General features: G+C 54.7%; 1 protein-coding gene across 1 annotated transcript in view; it reads right to left on the bottom strand.

Moving 5' to 3' along the window:
- The window catches only part of NEGR1 (neuronal growth regulator 1), a gene marked incomplete at its 5' end in the record, with an annotated part of 154,107 nt that extends 141,651 nt beyond the window's left edge, over positions 1–12,456 (bottom strand). Inside the window, one exon of the mRNA XM_083867346.1 lies at positions 12,296–12,456. Within this exon, the coding sequence (XP_083723472.1) occupies positions 12,296–12,456 (161 nt within the window). The remainder of the gene's footprint in view (positions 1–12,295) is intronic.
- Positions 12,457–20,067: the final 7,611 nt, after the last annotated feature.

The following is a 20,067-nucleotide window of genomic DNA, read 5'->3' as shown; positions in this document are numbered from 1 at the left end:
CACGGATGGATGCCACGGGTGAGGAGCGCGAGCTAATGAATTATTCAAAGTAAATTAAGAGACCGAGGGAGTTCTGTCGCCGTCTCACACTAACACACAGTTCATTAGTGGAGATTTTCACCTGTGACAGTCGCAGGTAGCTCTCAGGCTGAATTCCTGCGCTCACCTGAAGTGGGTTGTGCTCTGTCCGCGGGAATGTCACAGCCCGGGTTTGGCTGGGAGAGGTTTCATTAGTCAGTAAATTGGATGCTCAAGATGAGGGATGTCTTTGTTAACCCCGGGCAGGGACATTCCCATCCCCAGGGAGCCTGACAGGATCCACAGGGATCTGTCCCACCCCTGGGGCATGGCCTGAAACCTCCTGAGAACTTCCAGCAACTGAGAGAACGTGGAGAAAACCTGTCCAGTTCCAGCAGCTCCCCCTGGCCCAGGCTGGTCCAACCCCACCCAGCCTGGCCTGTAGTGCCAGGGATGCAGGGGATGCAGGGATGGAGGGGATGCAGGGGATGCAGGAATGTGGGATGCAGGAGATGCAGGGGCTGAGGGGATGCAGGGGATGCAGGGGATGTGGGGATGCAGGGATAAGGGGGTGCAGGGATAAAGGGATGCAGGGATAAAGGGATGCAGGGGACACAGGAGATGCAGAGATGTAGGGATGCAGGAATGTGGGATGCAGGGGATGCAAGGGATGCAGGGATTAGGACATGTGGGGAATGCAGGGGATTCAGGGATGCAGGGGATGAGGGATGCAGGGATGCAGGGAAAGCAGGGATGAGGGATGCAGGAGATTCAGGGATGCAGGGGATGAGGGATGCAGGGATGCAGGGGATATAGGGGATGCATTATGTGTTTAATGCACAGCTGCTCTGGGCACTCCCTGCTGGACCCTTTAACGCAGCTCATTGCACAAACTGTATCTGTTCTCCCCTGGGATGTCTCTGTTCTCGGTCCCTGCTGGATGAACTCTGGTGTTTGCAGCACTTTGGGGAGTTAAAGCCCAGTGAATCCCCTCTGGCTGTGCTCCATGCCGGTGTGATGCGTGTGAGCAGCAGCCCTGCCATGCCCGGGTTCCCAGAGGCCTGAGCCGCTCTCAGGATATCGATCAGCTCCACTCCCCTCCCGCTAATTGCCACCAGCGAGTCCCTGCAATTAGCGAGGCCCGGCCACGCTGTGGTGTTTCCCTTCCCTTCCCTTCCCTTCCCTTCCCTTCCCTTCCCTTCCCTTCCCTTCCCTTCCCTTCCCTTCCCTTCCCTTCCCTTCCCTTCCCTTCCCTTCCCTTCCCTTCCCTTCCCTTCCCTTCCCTTCCCTTCCCTTCCCTTCCCTTCCCTTCCCTTCCCTTCCCTTCCCTTCCCTTCCCTTCCCTTCCCTTCCCTTCCCTTCCCTTCCCTTCCCTTCCCTTCCCTTCCCTTCCCTTCCCTCCCCTCCCCATGGAAAGTGGGTTTGGTGCCCCATCCCTGGAAGTTCCCAAGAAAAACCCTTTACTGGCAGAAACGAGACAGGAGGGATTTTATTTCCTTTCATGGAGTGTTTGAGCTCCTCAGTAGGGATCATATCTGCAAGGGCAGGGCAGCAGATAAAGGGAACATTTCACTTTGCAAATCTGGAATAGGAAAACATCCCTGTGCCACCCTCAGCGAGACTGCAAGTGAATTATCCAAGAGGAAATGAGGGGTAACCAAGGGCAGCCAGAAGGATCCAGAACCTGCCTGCAGGGCAGGAGTGTGGAGCAACAGGAATAGTCAAAAGGGAACAAAAAAATTAAAAAATATGAGCTTTACCTAAAAAATCCATTCCCAGACACATTCCTGAAACCATCCTTTGAGAACAGATGGTCGATAACCTAAATAATTTTTTAGTTTGGGCTCCGGTTTTGCAAGAAATCTGAAATATTCCTGTACAAGTCTTGCCCTGGAAAGAGAAGCTGATTGAATCAGTGCAGAAATAACTTCCAGGGGCTCTTGCCTGGCCCCTCCTCTGCAGGACCCGGCCCCAGGTGAGGCCCCCCAGCCCCAGCACCACTGAGAGCAGAGGGCTGGGACAGGGCCATGGCAAGAGGGAGGTGCCACAGCTCTGCCAGAGCATCTGAGACTCCTTTTCCCTAAAAATATCCCTTCCTGGGGAAAATGGAGCACCTGGGGGAGATCCACCCTCCAACGTTGCCTTTTTGGGCCCCCAAACCCACAGGCTGGGAATAGACACCACAATGTGGAGCCACATTTGGAGCCCAAGTTCTGCTGGAGTCAGGGATGATCATTAAACCACCCAAATCTTCCTCTCCTTCCTCATCCCACCACCAGCCCCAACAGATCCCCATGTGGAGCAGAGGCTTTTGTTATTTATAACCTCTCACAGGCCACTCTTCAGGGTGGGTTTGAACTCACACCAAGGAAAATGATAAAATCACCTTTCCCCCCTTAAAATAATCAAGCCGGGCCAGAAATGTAAAATTAATGGCACGGAATGGAAACGTTGGGCAGCTTCAAAATAAATTAAGTGTGGAAGCAGGTTAGGTTTAATCAAGCTGTCATGCAAATTAGCAGCCTCACTCAGCCAGGACTATTTAAAGATCTTTTCTGAGCTGGGGAAAGTGTTTTTTGGAAGCGCTGCAGGAACAGTCTCCGTTTTGTGGAGGCTCAGGAATGTTAAAAAGCTCCCCCAGAGCAGGGTCGGAAAGTTGATCCTGCAGAGTTTTGCTGAGAGGGAACAGGGCTGGGGGCAGCCTGGGCCAATATTCCCAGAAAATCAGGAAATGGGGAATGTTGCACACAGCTGCCAGAACAAAACCGCAACCCAAAACACGACAAAAGGGAAAAAGTGGAAGCAAACAAAGCTGTGAAAAATACCAGAACAGAACAAAACAAACCCCCAAACCAACCCAAACAAACAAAAACAATTGTATAAACACAGAATCCTTACAGGGAGAAATGTTTGGTTTGGGTTGGGTTGGGTTGGGAGGGGATTTAAAGCTCATCTCCCTCCAAAGCAAACCCTCTGTCATGGCAGGGACCCTTCCCCTGCCCAGGCTGGCCCTGGGCACTGCCAGGGATCCGGGAATGCTCTGGGAATGCTCTAGGAATGCTCCAGGAATGCTCCGGGAATGCTCCAGGAATGCTCCGGGAATGCTCTGGGAATGCTCCGGGAATGCTCCGGGAATGCTCTGGGAATGCTCTGGGAATGCTCCAGGAATGCTCTGGGAATTCTCTGGGAATTCTCTGGGAATGCTCCGGGAATGCTCCGGGAATGCTCCAGGAATGCTCTGGGAATGCTCTGGGAATGCTCCGGGAATGCTCCAGGAATGCTCTGGGAATTCTCTGGGAATTCTCTGGGAATGCTCCGGGAATGCTCCAGGAATGCTCTGGGAATGCTCTGGGAATGCTCTGGGAATGCTCCAGGAATGCTCTGGGAATGCTCCAGGAATGCTCCAGGAATGCTTTGGGAATTCTCTGGGAATGCTCTGGGAATGCTCCAGGAATGCTCTGGGAATGCTCTGGGAATTCTCTGGGAATGCTCCAGGAATGCTCTGGGAATTCTCCGGGAATGCTCTGGGAATGCTCTGGGAATTCCAGCCCAGCCCCTCTCTGCACACCCTCCCAGGGAGGGATTGCTCTTCCACACCCAAACTCCCTCCCGGCAGAATTGTCTTGTGCTTTATCTGCTAAATCTTGTGATTTATCTGCTCTCTTTTTTTTTTTTTTTTTTTTTTTTTGGTGAATTTATGAGATCTGAATTTGAGCTGAATTTGATCTGGATTTATGAATAAAGTGTTTTTCTCCCCAGATCTGGGTGTGACTCCTCTCTGGTTGTGCCCCAGTGACGTGTCTGTGATCTGTCCCCAGGGGCTGGCTGGGAATTCCCTGAGGATATCCCAGGTTCCATTGGGATATTCCAGATTCCATGGGGATATCCCAGGTTCTATGGGAATATCCTAAACTCCACGGGAATATCCCAAGATCCATGGGAATATTCGAGGTTTCATGGGGATATCCCAGGTTCCATGGGAATATTCCAGGTTTCACGAGAATATTTAAGGTTCCATGGAATTATCCCAGGTTCTGTGGGACATTCCAGGTTCCACAGGGAAATTCCAGGTTCCATGCAATTATCCCAAATTCCATGGGAATATTCCAGGTTCCATGGAATTATCCCAGATTCCATGCAATTATCCCAAATTCCATGGAAATATTCGAGGTTCCATGAGAATATTCAAAGTTCCATGAGGATATCCCAGGTTCCATGGGGATATTTCAGGTTCTATGGAATTATCCCAGATTCCATGAGATTATCCCAAATTTCATGGAAATATTCAAGGTTCCATGGGAATATTGAAAGTTCCATGGGGATATCCCAGGTTCCATGGGATATTCCAGGTTCTATGGGAATATTCCAGCTTCCATGGGAATATTCATAGTTCCATGGGGATATTCCAGGTTCCATGGGATATTCCAGCTTCCATAGGATATCCCAGCTTCTATAGGATATCCCAGGTTCTGTGCAGGCTTTGGTGTGTTCCAGCCCAGCCCTGGCCAGGGGCTGTTCTGCCTCCTGCTCTCCTTTCCCCCAGCCCAGCAAAGGGAACAGCAGAGGAGGTGATTTCCTGGAACCAAATTTATTTTTAATCCCCGTGTGATGGTTTCTGGGCTGACTGCCTTGAAAACCCTGGTTTCTGTGAGTTTCATCCCCTTTTTTCATTCTGTGGCTTTTGGTGTTTCGTACACGTCCAAATCCATTTTCCTTTCACGAGATGAGCCGAGTGAGGGCTCAGGAGGAGTTTTGTTTAGAGGTATTAATGCAGATAAAGCAGTGCAATCAGGGGTTAAGGATGACTCAGGGCATTTCTTTATCTCTGTCAGTCGAGCTGGTTGTGACAGGCCAGGAGCCAGAGCTGCCTGTGGGAAGGGGATGCTCAGGACTTGTCCAGGGAGCCCAAAAGGTGTTGGGGTGGTGGATGTGGCCAGGGCAGCTCCAATAAATCAAATAAATACAATAAATCCAATAAATCCTGGTTTGAATCCAGCAGCCCACTGAGGACAGCCCAGGGTGAATGTTCTGGGATGATGTTTGGAGCTGCAGGTGCAGAGACCAAACCCACACCAAACCAAACCAGAGCTGGAGGAGAAATCACCAACCCTGAGTGAAATCCAGAGAATCAGAGACCGGCTCTTCTTGAGGTTGGAGAATTTCTGCCTCAAATCCAATCTAAATGTGCCCTCCTCCAGCTCCAGGCCATTCCCCTGCTCCTGCAGGGCTGGGGGTGTCCTGGCTCCTCTCTGCCCCGCCTGGGCCTGCACCCCCAGCCCTGACCCTCCTCTCTGCGGGGACAAACAGCCAAACAACTCCCCTGCTCATCATCCCCCAGCTCCTCTCACTGCCGGGCTGGGAGAGGCTTTTCCACATTTCAATATTCCCATTTTCACTCCCCAGCCCAGCCCAGCGTGTCCCCCAGCCTGGGGCCACCCCCAGCTGCAGTTCCCCCCAAACGACCTCATTATCCACATTTAATTTGCTGGCTGTGCTTTGTGCTCGGTGCTTGCACCTTCACACTGCCAGAAATGTGACATCAAGGGGGTTTTATGCAGGTTTAAAAAAAAAAAATTAAAAAAATCACAAACTAGATAGGATAAATAAATTAATTTGATACAAATTTCTGACCATGTGCAGGACTCTATGCCACAAAAAAAAGAAAAAAAAAAAAAAAAAGGAAATAAAAGGAGCTGTGACAAAAGCTATATTTTGTTCTCTCTTCCCCAGCTCTTTAATATCCTCTGAGTGAAAAGTCTAGTACAATTTTCTAGTCCACTTGTTCCAGCCAGGGGGAAAACTGCTCGTTATAATTAGGCCACTTTCATAACAGCTTTCCTGCCGCCCCTCCTCCTGTGGGTGTGGCCAGGGCTCTGCACCTGGGACCTGCTGCTGTTCCTCAGCACCATCCCTGCCTATCCCATCCCTGCCCATCCCTGCCCATCCCATCCCACCCCATCCTATCCCATTATCCCATTCCATCCCACCCCATCTATCCCATCCCTGCCCATCCATCCCATCCCTGCCCATCCATCCCATCCCTGCCCATCCCATCCCATCCTATCCCATCCCATCCCATCCCATCCCATCCCATCCCATCCCATCCCGTCCCATCCCATCCCATCCCATCCCCTGCACAGCCTCCAGCCCCCTCCTCACTGTCCCCAGCCCGTGGACAAACAGCAAAGTCTGCACAGATAAAAATCCCTCAAAGAGAGAGATGTGGGTTGGAAGGAGCTGTGAGCATCCAGCCATCCCCGTGCTCAGCCCGGCAATGAGGACTCCACTCTCTGCCCCACCCACACCTGTCTGGGAGCCCCCCTGAGCCCCCGGGAGCCCAACCCAGGGGCAGGGGAGGGACACCCAGCCAGGTGTCCTGGGAAAGGACACCCATGGGCCAGGAGATGTGTCACGGACACCAGGGATCTCAGTGGGGACCCAGGAGATGTGTCATGGACACCAGGAACCAGCTCATTGCCACTGGGATCAGGGACACAGCAGTTCCCCATTCCCACTGGGGTCAGGGACACAGCCCCAGCAGTGTCCCATTCCCTTTGGGATCAGGGACACAGCCCCATTCCCACTGGGATCGGGGACAGTGCCCTGAGAATGCCCCATTCCCACTGGGATCAGGGACAGCCAGCCATGCTCCATTCCATTGGGATCAGTGATAAGACCCTCAGAGTGCCCTGTTCCCTTTGGGATCAGGGACACTGTCCCATTCCCACTGGGATCAGGGATACAGCCCTTGGAGTGCCCCATTCCCACTGGGATCAGGGATACAGCCCTTGGAGTGCCCCATTCCCACTGGCATCAGGGACACAGCCCCATTCCCATTGGGGTCAGGAACACAGCCCCAGCCGTGCCCCATTCCCACTGGGATCAGGGACACAGCCCCAGCCCTGCCCATTCCCATTGGGATCAGGATCAGGAGGAGCAGCAGCCCTGCCCCATTCCCAGTGGGATCAGGAGGGGCAGCAGCCCCATTCCAGCCCCACTGTTCCCCCCATGAGGCTCCTGGCCCGTGGGATCAGTTCCCCAGCCCCGGGACACCGGCTGCTCTCAGCTCCCACACACTGTGACAAGGGGAAAGTCATTAAGTCCCTGTTTTCTCCTCAACAGAACAGCCCTCTGGAACAAATCCCAGTTTTTCTCCCTTACTGACTCCTTGTTTTGTTAGTTCCTCCGCAGAGCAGCTGAAACATTCGCCATCATTTAAAATGATAAATTATTTTAATTTGGGCTGAATTTATTTATTATTGCCGCGCAGACAAGAGGCGAGTGCCATAAATGCGCTCGTTTAATAATTGGCAGGGATTGGGAAGGGGAAATTCTCCTGCAAACAACAACTTCATTTACTGGGGGCTGTGCACAGGAGCCTGCACATCCCACAGTCACATTTCAGGGGTGAAACTCCACGGAGACAAAGGATTTATGACCCCAAAATTGCACCAGAATATCAAGAGTGTATGTAAGTCAAGAAGGGAACCTTCTGAAATCATAAAGGAAAAAAGGAATTTTTTTATATTTATTACAGTCTGCACAGCCAGCACTGCCTGTGGGCAGGCACTGGGGGGACAGACAGAGTATCCCAAAATCCCAACTGCTGCACAAACCCACTGTCCACCCTCTCCTGTCCACGCTCTCTCCCTGCTGCAGGGAGGGCTGGGATCCTTGGGAGCTGCAGGGGGACACAGAGCCCTGAGCCAGCAGCCAGGCTGCGGGGACAGCCCTGCACTGCCCCGGGCACTGTGGGGCACTGTAGGGCACAGGGTCACATTGGGGACACAGAGTCACTGTGGGGCATGGGGTCACTGTGGGATATGGGGTCACTGTGGGGCACAGGGTCACTGTGGGGCACAGGTCACACTGCCTGCAGGGTCACTGTGGGGGCACAGGGTCAGTGTGGGGCACAGGGTCACACTGTGGGGGCACAGGGTCACTGTGGGGCACAGGGTGACACTGGGGACACAGGGTGACACTGGGGCACAGAGTCACTGTGGGGCACAGGTCACATTGCCTGCAGGGTCACTGTGGGGCACAGGGTCACTGTGGGACACAGATCACAGCTGGACAGGTATCTCTGCTGGACTCGGATCTCTGCTGGACACGGATCTCTGCTGGACAGCTCCCTCTGCTCCTGCTCCTCCCTTTGGGGACACCAGTGCTGGGATGTTCCTGCTCCAGGTTTAACTCTTTGCACAAAGAACCCACAACCTTGCACACACTGCAGAGCACCTTCCCTAAACCCCTCCATAACCACACACTGCTCAAAGAGCTTCTGCATTTGCCAGCCCGTGACAGCTCCTAAAGCCCAATTTGCTGTGCTGACACCACGTAAAGGTGCTCTAAAGGTACTAGAAAGGTTCTCTCACTTAGACGTGTTTTCATTACCGGGGAGCTTTGAGGAAAACAAAACGCACGATGAAAAACCTTTACTTTACGTGCTGAAAAACCCTTTTGATCATCCTCAGCTTTGCACATTCCCATCTCCAGGGGGGTCTGGGTTCTGATCTCAGGGGGGTCTGGGCTCTGATCTCAGGGGTGTTTGGGTTCTGATCTCAGGGGGGTCTGGGACACGGGAGGGGACACAGGAAGGGACACAGGAGGGGACAAGGGAGGGGACAGGAGGGGACACGGGAGGGGACACAGGAGGGGACACAGGAGGAAACACGGGTGGGGACATGGGAGAGAACACGGGAGGGGACACAGGAAGGGACACTGGCTGTCCCTGCAGGACTGTGCATTTGTCACCTCTCCCAAATCTCTCCCTCCCGCCAGTCCCACCATCAGGAGAGGGACATGCAGGAGCTCAGGGGGTCCATCCCTCTCCTATGGGACCCTCCCGGGGCTCACAGAGACCCCCGGCCCTGCACACACACGCGGCTCCTCCACTCCCAACCCTCCACAACGCCGCAATTTATTCCCTTAATAAAGCCACGCTTTTAGAACTCGCTCTCTCCTTCCTCCTGGATCCTCATAAAACCTTAACCGCCTGCCTGGGGAGAATACAGAGAGGGTGGGATTCTGCTGCTGGAAATCGGCACCTTCCCAAAATCCTTCTGCTGTGCACAACTCCCTAAATGACAGAATTTCTTATAACTTCAACAATAAACAGCTCTGGGGCTGAGGGGACCCACTGAACCAAACAAAGGGCCCAGCCCTCAGTGCCTGAGGCTGCAGGAATAACTCATCACACACTCAACTCCTCCGGTAAGGAGAGGTTTGCTTCAAAATCTGCCCCAAAACAGGAGCCCAGTGACATCCTGGGCAAAGCTTCTCCTCCATAAGTCCCTTGGGAAGGGACATGTGGGCACTGGGGCTGCTGCTGTTGGGGGGTGCTGGCCTGGGCACCAGGGGACAGTCCTTGTGCTACCTGGGCACTACAGGAGAGTCCCAGCACCCCTGTGCCAACCTGGGCACCAGGGGACAGTCCCTGTACCACCTGGGCACCAGGGGACAGTCCCTGTGCCACCTGGGCACCAGGGGACAGTCCCTGTACCACCTGGGCACCAGGGGACAGTCCCTGTGCCACCTGGGCACCAGGGGACAGTCCCAGCAGCCTGTACCAACCTGGGAACCAGGGGACAATCCTTGTGCCACCTGGGAACCAGGGGACAATTCCTGTGCCAACCTGTTCACCAGGGCACAGTCCCTGCGTCATCTGTTCACCAGGGGACAGTCCCTGTGCCACCTGAAAACCAGGGGACAATCCCAGCAGCCCTGTGCCAACCTGGGCACCAGGGGACAGTCCCAACACCCCTGTTTACCAGGGGACAGTCCCCGTGCCAACCTGTTCACCAGGGGACAGTCCCTGTGTCACCTGGCACAGCACCCCAGTGCCAGCCTGGGCCTGCCCCAGGGTGGGGATGGCACTCATCCCTCAGGTGGGTGTGGCAGAGCAGCAGGAGCAGCACAGGAGCAGCTGCTCCAGGACAGGGAGGGGATGATCCTCAGGGTGTTCTCCTGCAGCACCCAGAGCATTCCCTGTGTTTGGTCCAGGATGGATTGATTACCCCGATATGTGAATTAACCATGGGAAATGAGGGGGCTGAAGAATTTGTTTTACTCTGTGTTGGCACCCAGAGGTTTCTCCTGGGACACCTCAGCAGCCCAAGGGGCCTTCACTCCTCATCCTCAGGTGAGACAATGAAACCTGGGGGTGAGAGCTGGGCCTGGCTCCCCCTGCCCTGGGCTCACCCAGGGGGGCTCTGGGGGCTCTGTGCCTCCTCCCCCGGGGGGTCAGCACTGACAGGACTCGACAGTCAAAGTGTGATTTTTGGAGCCCTCGCTGGCACAGGAGGGTGAACCCAGAGCAGGGAGGGGGAATTTGGAGTTTGTCTTTGAACAAAGAGCTGCTTTCCAGTCCTTCCAATACCTCCAGCAATAACTGTAGTGTATAGTAGATATATTTACAATATTTATATTTACAATACAAACATCAACCAGAGACTGAGGGGAGCAGAGGTGATGGGCAGTGAGAGGCTCAGGTAAAGAACCCGGGGCTCACTCTCCTCCCACTGCCATCCTGCCTTTCCCCATTTAAGTTCCAGCTGCACAGAGAACGACCCCAGGTTTGAATCAAACCCACTGGGGGGCACAGGGAATTAATCAGAGAGCACAGGAGGGCTCAGAGATACAGCACAGGACATTCCAGCATCCCCCAGCTCCATCCTGGGGCTCAACCCCGGCGGGGTTTCCATCCCTGTGAACCCACCGGGCTGGGACAGCTCCGAGCTGCAGGCACAGCCCCAGGCCCGGGGCAGGGATGGAGCTCACCTCGGAGCACTCACAGCATCCTCAATGAGCCAGATTTAGATGTTTTTAGGCACAGACATATTTAGGTACAGAGGTTTTTAGGCACTAACAGCGCCTGGGTATGTCCTGACAGCCCACGAACCCTTCGAGTCCCTTTCTCTGCAAATAAACCACTTTTTAATTCTGATTTAATTCCCTTTTGATTCTCCATTTTTGCCAGACATATTTAGGTACAGAGGTTTTTAGGCACTAACAGCAGCTGGGTATGTCCTGACAGCCCACGAACCCTTCAAATTCTTTTCTCTGCAAATAAACCACTTTTTAATTCCGATTTAATTCCCTTTCGATTCTCCATTTGTGCCACGGAAAGCACAAGGACCCGAGCACGTCTCCGAATGCAGAGGATAATTGAGGTGCACACAGAAACCACTTGTCAGCTGCCCTACATAGACATCTACTGTATTTTCAGCAGCTACTACAGCAGGAACAGCCTGAAAACGCTTCCAAAATCCCTCACCGAAAATGCCTCGTGCAGCATTGGTGGTTTTTTTTGGTTTTTTTTTTGGTTTTTTTTTCCAGCAGGCTGCTGGATCATTAAAAATAAAATGTATCATAACATGGAGATGTCTGTGACAGCCCAATGAATAATAATAATAATAATAATAATACAGGCAGAGACTCCAGAGCTGAGACGTGCTGTTGATTAAATCAGATTTTTCACCCACCAGGAGCTGCAACAACCAGAGAAGGGAAAATGGGGGGTTTGATCTGGAGTAGGATGGAGGGAAAAGTGCGAGACAGGGATGAAAAGTTGGAATAGGGGCTGGGGGATGGTGAAATCCAGGCAGGGGGTGCTGAACACGGAAGGTTGGGGTGGATTGTGGGGTCTGGCTGTGCTGGTAAACAAATCCCGCTCCAGCCGGGAGCTCCTCTAGGAGGGGCAGGGATGGAGCACAAACCTGCCCGTGGCCTGGAGCCGGCGCTCCCAGCCTCGGGAAATACAGAACCGTGGATCCGAATAAATAATATCAGTGGTAAATAACAAAACCCGGTAAATAACAAACCCCTGCTCCCGGCAGGTCTGATCTCCTCTCCCGCCCCAGCCCCGCTCTGCAGAGCCCAGAACTGCTACCAGGAGCCCAAACTGCATCATTTCCCCCCGACAACCCACGGCTGAACTTCCAGCACCAGCCGGGGCTGCCTGAACCGAGTGAAAACAGAGCAAAACCGCTGGGCAGGCGGTTCCCCGGGGCTGTGGGTACCAGGAGGGCTCTGGGGACAAATCCCCGCATCACCGGGGGCTCCCACGGGCTGAGCGCGGCCGCAGCATCATCATCATCATCACCATCGTCCACATCATCCCCATCCCCGCCAGGGGCTCCGGGAGAGCCTCGGGCAGCCCAGGGATGCCGCAGCAGCTCCATCCCCATCCCCATCAGGAGCTCCGGGGATCCTCGGGCAGCCCAGGGATGCCGCAGCAGCTCCATCCCCGCATCCCCCCGGCCGCGGGCGCTCCTACCTGAGCACGGCCGTGTCCCCTTTCCTGACCACCAGGCTGTCCACGGCAGAGCCCGGGAAGTCTCCTCCCGGCGCGGCCAATCTTCCCCGCGGAAAGAGCCAGCAGAGGCCGAGGAAGAGGACGGGCAGGCAGTGGTGGGAGCCCCGCGGCAGCGGCACCATCTCCGCTCCGTTGCGGCCCCTGGGGCGGGCGCTGCGGCTCCGGGAGCGGCGCTGCGGGCGGGGGGCGGCTGCTCCTCCCGGGCGGCCCCGCAGCATCCAGGGCGGGGGGCAGCGGGCCCGCTCCGCTCGGCCCGGCCCGCCGGGGCTCGGCTCGGCTCCGCACGGCTCGGCACGGCTCTGCTGGGCTGTGCCGGGCTGTTCTGAGCGGCGCCGCGGCGGGCGGTCCCCGCTGCCAGCCCCGTTGCCACGCAGCCGTCGCCTTGGCAACGGGCCCGGCGGCCGAGGGATGCTCGGGCCTCTTGTGCCGCCCGCCCCGCCCCGCCCCGCCCCGCCCCGCCCCGCCCCGCCCCGCCCCGCCCCGCCCCGCCCCGCCCGCCCCGCCCCGCCCCGCCCCGCCCTCCCCGCAGGACCGGCCTGGGGGAACATCCCCACCCAGCCCGGCTGCCTCTGCCCGCGGGAACGGCCAGACACGCACCCCAAAATCGCCGAGCGCCGAACCCCAAAATTCCCGAGTCCTGTACCCCAAAATTCCCGAGACCCGCACCACAAAATCTCTGAGTCCTGCACCCCAAAATCCCCGAGCCCCGGATGAGCAGAACCTCTTTTCCCGGGGGTCTTCTCCAGCACACACACACACACACACACACTCTGTTTGCTGCCTTTGTTTACCCAGCCTCCCCTTTTCCAGGTTATTGAACATTCCAGGCTAAATATTCCAGATCAAACATTCCAGATTAAACATTCCAGGCTAAATATTCCGGATCAAACATTCCAGATCAAACATTTCAGATTAAACATTCCAGGCTGAACATTCCAGGCTGAACATTCCAGATTAACCATTCCAGCCTGAAGGTTCCAGCCTGAATATTCCAGATTAAACATTCCAGATAAACCATTTCAGCCTGAACATTACAGGCTGAATATTCCAGGTTGAACATTCCAGAATAAACATTCCAGGCTGAACATTCCAGGCTGAACATTCCAGATTAACCATTCCAGGCCGAACATTCCAGATTAACCATTCCAGGCTGACCATTCCAGGCTGGGCAGTTCCCAGGCCCAGCATTCAGATCCCTGCCTAGCCCTTGCTGGAACTCCTCTCCTCTGTGGCTCCAGAGGAGCTGCACCAGGAGCAGGAATTGCAGGACCTGGGGCTGTTCCAGAGCGACTCCCCGGACTCTCCCGCAGTGACTGGGGCACATCTGGCCCCCAGAATGTCCCCAGTGTCCCTCCCCTGGCCCTGCCTGTGTCACTGTCCCTCCCATCCCCAGCCAGGGCCAGCACCGCTCCCTCCCTGCCCACGGTTCCCATCCATCACACGCCTTTGGGACTGGAATGTTCCAATTAGAGAAATCCCGATTCTCATCAGGCTGTGTCGGTAAAGGCGGATCCTGTTCCTGGCAGCCTCTCCCTCCATTGCCACATCCCATTAGGAGGTTCCTCGGTGTGTGCACACATGGAAAAAAAAAAGAATAAAAGAGGACAAATCTCACTCCAGATGTGTGCACGCATAAAAAAAAAAAATAAAAGAGAAAAACTCTCACTCCAGGCGTGTGCACATATAGAAAAAAAAAATAAAAGAGAAAACTCTCAATCCAAGTGTGTGCACACATAGAAAAAAAATAATAAAAGAGGACAAATCTCACACAAAATGTGTGCATGCATAGAAAAAAAAAAAAAAAGAGTAAAAGAGGACAAATCTCACTCCAGGTGTGTGCACACATGGAAAAAAAAGGAATAAAGGAGGTGTGTGCACACACAGGAGTGTCCCACACAACACCAGGGCTGTTCTAGCCCCAGTCCCCCCAAACCCAGCCCTGCTAACGCCATATGATAATTCCTTCTAATTCAGCTGCATATTTTTGTTTAGAACCATTTGAAAGAGCTAAATTTAGTTTGTTGTTTGCAAGTATTCGTTCAACAGTTTGCACAGATACTCAAGACTGATTCCCAGACTTCACACTTGGCTTTTTGCTTCATTTCCTTCTGTGTGTTTAACTCTGCTGTGCCCGTTCCCTCCTGCTGGGGACACAGGATGGGAGTTGGGGGACTGAAATAAACTCCAGGAGAATCTTTGGGTGCTTTTGGTGCCCCAGGGGCTGCATTTCACAGGGGACAGGTCAGAGGTACTGGAGGGAGAGTGTCCACCCCGCCAGGACAGTGTCCATCCCCCCAGGACAGTGTCCATCCCCTCAGGACAGTGTCCACCCCACCAGGACAGTGTCCATCCCCCCAGGACAGTGTCCATCCCCTCAGGACAGTGTCCATCCCCTCAGGACAGTGTCCACCCCACCAGGACAGTGTCCATCCCCCCAGGACAGTGTCCACCCTGCCAGGACAGTGTCCACCCTGCCAGGACAGTGTCCACCCCCCCAGGACAGTGTCCATCCCCCCAGGACAGTGTCCACCCCACCAGGACAGTGTCCATCCCACCAGGACAGTGTCCACCCTGCCAGGACAGTGTCCACCCTGCCAGGACAGTGTCCACCCCACCAGGACAGTGTCCATCCCCTCAGGACAGTGTCCACCCCCCCAGGACAGTGTCCACCCCACCAGGACAGTGTCCACCCCCCCAGGACAGTGTCCACCCCACCAGGACAGTGTCCACCCCCCCAGGACAGTGTCCACCCTGCCAGGACAGTGTCCATCCCCCCAGGACAGTGTCCATCCCCCCAGGACAGTGTCCACCCCCCCAGGACAGTGTCCACCCCACCAGGACAGTGTCCATCCCCCCAGGACAGTGTCCACCCTGCCAGGACAGTGTCCATCCCCTCAGGACAGTGTCCACCCTGCCAGGACAGTGTCCACCCCGCCAGGACAGTGTCCACCCTGCCAGGACAGTGTCCATCCCCCCAGGACAGTGTCCATCCCCCCAGGACAGTGTCCATCCCCTCAGGACAGTGTCCACCCTGCCAGGACAGTGTCCATCCCCCCAGGACAGTGTCCACCCCACCAGGACAGTGTCCACCCTGCCAGGACAGTGTCCATCCCCCCAGGACAGTGTCCACCCTGCCAGGACAGTGTCCATCTCACCAGGACAGTGTCCATTTCACCAGGACAGTGTCCATCCCCCCAGGACAGTGTCCATCCCCCCAGGACAGTGTCCATCCCCCCAGGACAGTGTCCATCTCACCAGGACAGTGTCCATCCCCCCAGGACAGTGTCCACCCCCCCAGGACAGTGTCCATCCCCCCAGGACAGTGTCCATCCCCCCAGGACAGTGTCCACCCTGCCAGGACAGTGTCCATCCCCCCAGGACAGTGTCCATCCCCTCAGGACAGTGTCCACCCCGCCAGGACAGTGTCCATCCCTTCAGGACAGTGTCCACCCCGCCAGGACAGTGTCCACCCCACCAGGACAGTGTCCACCCCCCAGGACAGTGTCCACCCTGCCAGGACAGTGTCCATCCCTTCAGGACAGTGTCCACTCTGCCAGGACAGTGTCCACCCTGCCAGGACAGTGTCCACCCCGCCAGGACAGTGTCCATCCCTTCAGGACAGTGTCCACTCTGCCAGGACAGTGTCCATCCCACCAGGACAGTGTCCACCCCACCAGGACAGTGTCCATCTCCACCAGGACAGTGTCCATTCCATCAGGACAGTGTCCACCCCACCAGGACAGTGTCCATCCCCCCAGGACAGTGTCCAGCCCCCCAGGACAGTGTCCATTTCCCCAGGACAGTGTCCATCCCCCAGGACAGTGTCCACCCCGCCAGGACAGTGTCCATCCCCTCAGGACAGTGTCCACCCCACCAGGACAGTGTCCATCCCCCCAGGACAGTGTCCAGCCCCCCAGGACAGTGTCCATTTCCCCAGGACAGTGTCCATCCCCCAGGACAGTGTCCATCCCCCCAGGACAGTGTCCACCCTGCCAGGACAGTGTCCACCCTGCCAGGACAGTGTCCATCCCCCCAGGACAGTGTCCACCCTGCCAGGACAGTGTCCATCCCATCAGGACAGTGTCCATCCCCCCAGGACAGTGTCCATCCCCCCAGGACAGTGTCCACCCTGCCAGGACAGTGTCCATCCCATCAGGACAGTGTCCATCCCCCAGGACAGTGTCCACCCCACCAGGACAGTGTCCATTCCCCCAGGACAGTGTCCATCCCACCAGGACAGTGTCCACCCCACCAGGACAAAGAGAGGACACACCAACAACAACAAAAAATCCAAAAATCCCTCCCACACTACACTAAATTTTAGGAGTCGTGGTTTCTGTCCAAACCCGCAGAAATTTGGAAGGTTTAAATATTTCCACGATGACCAAAGAACAGCAGAACCACAGAGGAAATCAATAAAGTGCTCCTGGAGGTAAAACTACTTTTTAAGTATTACTTTAATATCTTTGAGGAAGGAAAAAAAAAAAAAAAAGAAGCAATAATTCCAATTAGGCTGGGATTGCTCAGGTAATAACCCCTAATACAGCTGCAGTTTGGTTTTTCTCCTGTAGCACAAACACCACGGGAATGAGGACAACACTTTCCTCCTGTGCTGCAGCACAAACCCTCCCAAGGAGCACCAGGCCATGGCTCAGTGTCCTTCACAAGAGTCTCAAACTGCCCAATATTTAACCAAACAACCCAGGGCATTGTCACAATTTATCAGCTTCAGTTCCCAAAGAGAATTTCCTGGTGGTTCTGGAGAAAAGCTCAGCCAGGCCAACCCCACCACATCATCCGTCACAGCCTCAAAACTCCCCGAAAATTCCATCTGGAAAAGGGGTGGAAGGGCCAGAAAAGTCACAGGGTAAACCTCAGCAAACACAGACCCAGCACCGCAACATTTCAAAGGGAAACTTTTTGTCCGTCTCCTTTTTTATTATTCCTTGTTTTTATTTAAATCTCTTACACGCGAGAAATGACAACGGTGATTTTGTCAAGCGTTGGAATCAACAGAGATTTCCTTTTAATGACTTCAGCATTCCTGGCACAAAGGTGGGGGGCGGGGGGGGGTTTGTTAATAGGATTGAAAGGAAACGCCAAAAATCTCCATAAAACGCACTTTCCATTTTCTGCATAATCTATGACGCAACCGTGTCAAATCTGAAATGATTTCCCCTCCTCCCAGACCTGGGAGGATCCTGCTGTGCTCCCATCCGAGCTGCAGCTCCAGCTGTACCCAGGAATTCTCCCTGCACTGGAAGCAGCTCCTCACTCAGGATTGGAGCGATTCAAGGTTCCAGGCTGACAGAACAAGGCTGCACAACACGCTCAGACGGCAGAAAACACGGATAAAAAAGAGCAGGAGCAAAGCCAGGGGTGCCTGTTTATAAAACACAGGTTGTGATTACTCCTCTCTCAGCCCCGGGGATGTCACCGTGCTGGTCCTGCCCTGTCTGGAGGGTTCCACTGGTGTCACCTCCCCCTGCAGTGACAGAGGGACAGGGGAATACAGGGAGAGCTGCTTCCCCCTGTGCCAGCACTGCCAGCCCTCTGAGGGCATCGATGGCACTGTCCCCAGGCCTGTCCTGTGTCCCCAGGCCTGCCCTGTGTCCCCAGCTCTGCCCTGTGTCCCCATGTCCCCCAGCACTGCCAACCCTCTGAGGGCATCGATGGCACTGTCCCCAGCACTGTCCTGTGTCCCCATGTCCCCCAGCTCTGCCCCATGTCCCCATATCCTCAGCACTGCCCCATGTCCCCATGTCCCCAGCCCTGCCAGTCCTCTGAGGGCATCGATGGCACTGTCCCCAGTTCTGTCCTGTGTCCCCCAGCTCTGTCCTGTGTCCCCAGCTCTGCCCCGTGTCCCCAGCACTGCCCTGTGTCCCCAATACTGCCCTGTGTCCCCAGCCCTGCCCCATGTCCCCCAGCCCTGTCCTGTGTCCCCCAGCTCTGTCCTGTGTCCCCAGCACTGCCCCATGTCCCCCAGCCCTGTCCTGTGTCCCCAGCTCTGCCCAGTGTCCCCAGCACTGCCCCATGTCCCCAGCTCTGTCCTGTGTCCCCAGCTCTGCCCAGTGTCCCCAGCACTGCCCCATGTCCCCAGCTCTGTCCTGTGTCCCCAGCTCTGCCCAGTGTCCCCAGCACTGTCCCGTGTCCCCAGCTCTGCCCCATGTCCCCAGCTCTGCCCCATGTCCCCAGCTCTGCCCCATGTCCCCAGCACTGCCCTGTGTCCCCAGCCCTGTCCCATGTCCCCAGCTCTGCCCTGTGTCCCCAGCACTGCCCTGTGTCCCCATGTCCCCCAGTCCTTGTTGTGAGACAAGAAAGAAAAAGTTTATTTTGGTTTGGGGTTTAAATAAGATTTGGAATTTGATCAGGGATTGGGGGATGAGGGTAACACCTCTCTGATCCAGTGATTAACTTAGAAATCCAATAATTTGCCTTTCCTCCTGGAAGGGAATGTATTATTACCAAACATCACTTTGTTTTTCTTACAATTGGTGAGAAAGCTCCAGCCCAAGAATAAAAACATCAGAAGGCTGAAAAATCAGAGCAGCATTGCCCCAGTCAAAGCACAGGACGCCAGGACTGGGTGAGGCTGGAGGTGCCCCCAGCAGTCCCAGCTCAGCAGCCTCATCCCAGATGGTTCTGGAATATCTGCACCGTGTGAGGTGAGTTTTTAAAGCAGGGGTGAGGGATTCTCGCTGTTTATTTTTGGTGTGCAGAGCGGTGGTTGGAGGATACAGAGATCGCTGATCACAGCACATCAAACAAACCCAGCTGATAAACTGATTAATGTGCTGACTCCGTGTTATCCCGTTCTGTTTTCTGTTTGATTTACATGTATAATTTACTTACTCATTTAATCTCATTAATAAAATATCAGATGGGGTGGACGGCGTGTTCTCTCCGAGGGTACTGAGATTAAAAACCTGAGGAATCTCCAGGCAGTGCCTTTGGAACTCTCAGAGAGATGCTACAAAGCTCTGCCTCACAGCGCTGCCGGAATTGTGCTGGGGCTGATGGAGTTTACAGGAAACAACATTTGCACATCAGTCACTTCTCCTGACTGCACCGGGGGCTGGGGGAGCTGGGGGTGCTGGGCACAGAGCAGCAGCACAGAGGGTCATCTCTGCCCCAAAAATACATCACTGTCCCCAAAAATCCATCTCTGCCCCAAAAATCCATCACTGCCCCCAAAAATCTGCCACTGCCCCCAAAAATCCATCACTGCCCCCAAAAATCTGCCACTGCCCCCAAAAATCCATCACTGCCCACAAAATTCCATCTCTGCCCCCAAAAATCCATCTCTGCTTCTGCAGGGCTGGGAGTGAAAAGGCACCAGCACTTCTGGAGGCAAAGATGAGAATGGAGTCACAATCCCGGGATCCCTGAGGCTGGAAAATTTTCCAACATCCACTTAAAATTCTGATTTTTAGGTGTTCCAAAAGCTGCTCAAAGATCAGCTCTGAGCCCTGCCCAGGAAACACTTGTTTGCACATTTTTAAATACCAATCCAAACCAGAGCAACATTAAACGAGTCACTCAGAGTTTATTGCCCCAAAACCAAACATCTGGAGACAGAAAAGCCCTTCAAAAACTGCATTTGGGAGAGAAATTTTCCAACATCCATTTAAAATTCTGATTTTCAGGTGTTCCACAACCTGCTCAAAGATCAGCTCTGAGCCCTGCCCAAGAAACACTTGTTTGCACATTTTTAAATACGAATCCAAATCAGA

This window comes from Zosterops lateralis (genome assembly GCF_965231275.1).
Source record: "Zosterops lateralis genome assembly, chromosome: 9".
Taxonomy (NCBI): Eukaryota; Metazoa; Chordata; class Aves; order Passeriformes; family Zosteropidae; genus Zosterops; species Zosterops lateralis.
This window is presented reverse-complemented; position numbering and strand designations above follow the sequence as displayed.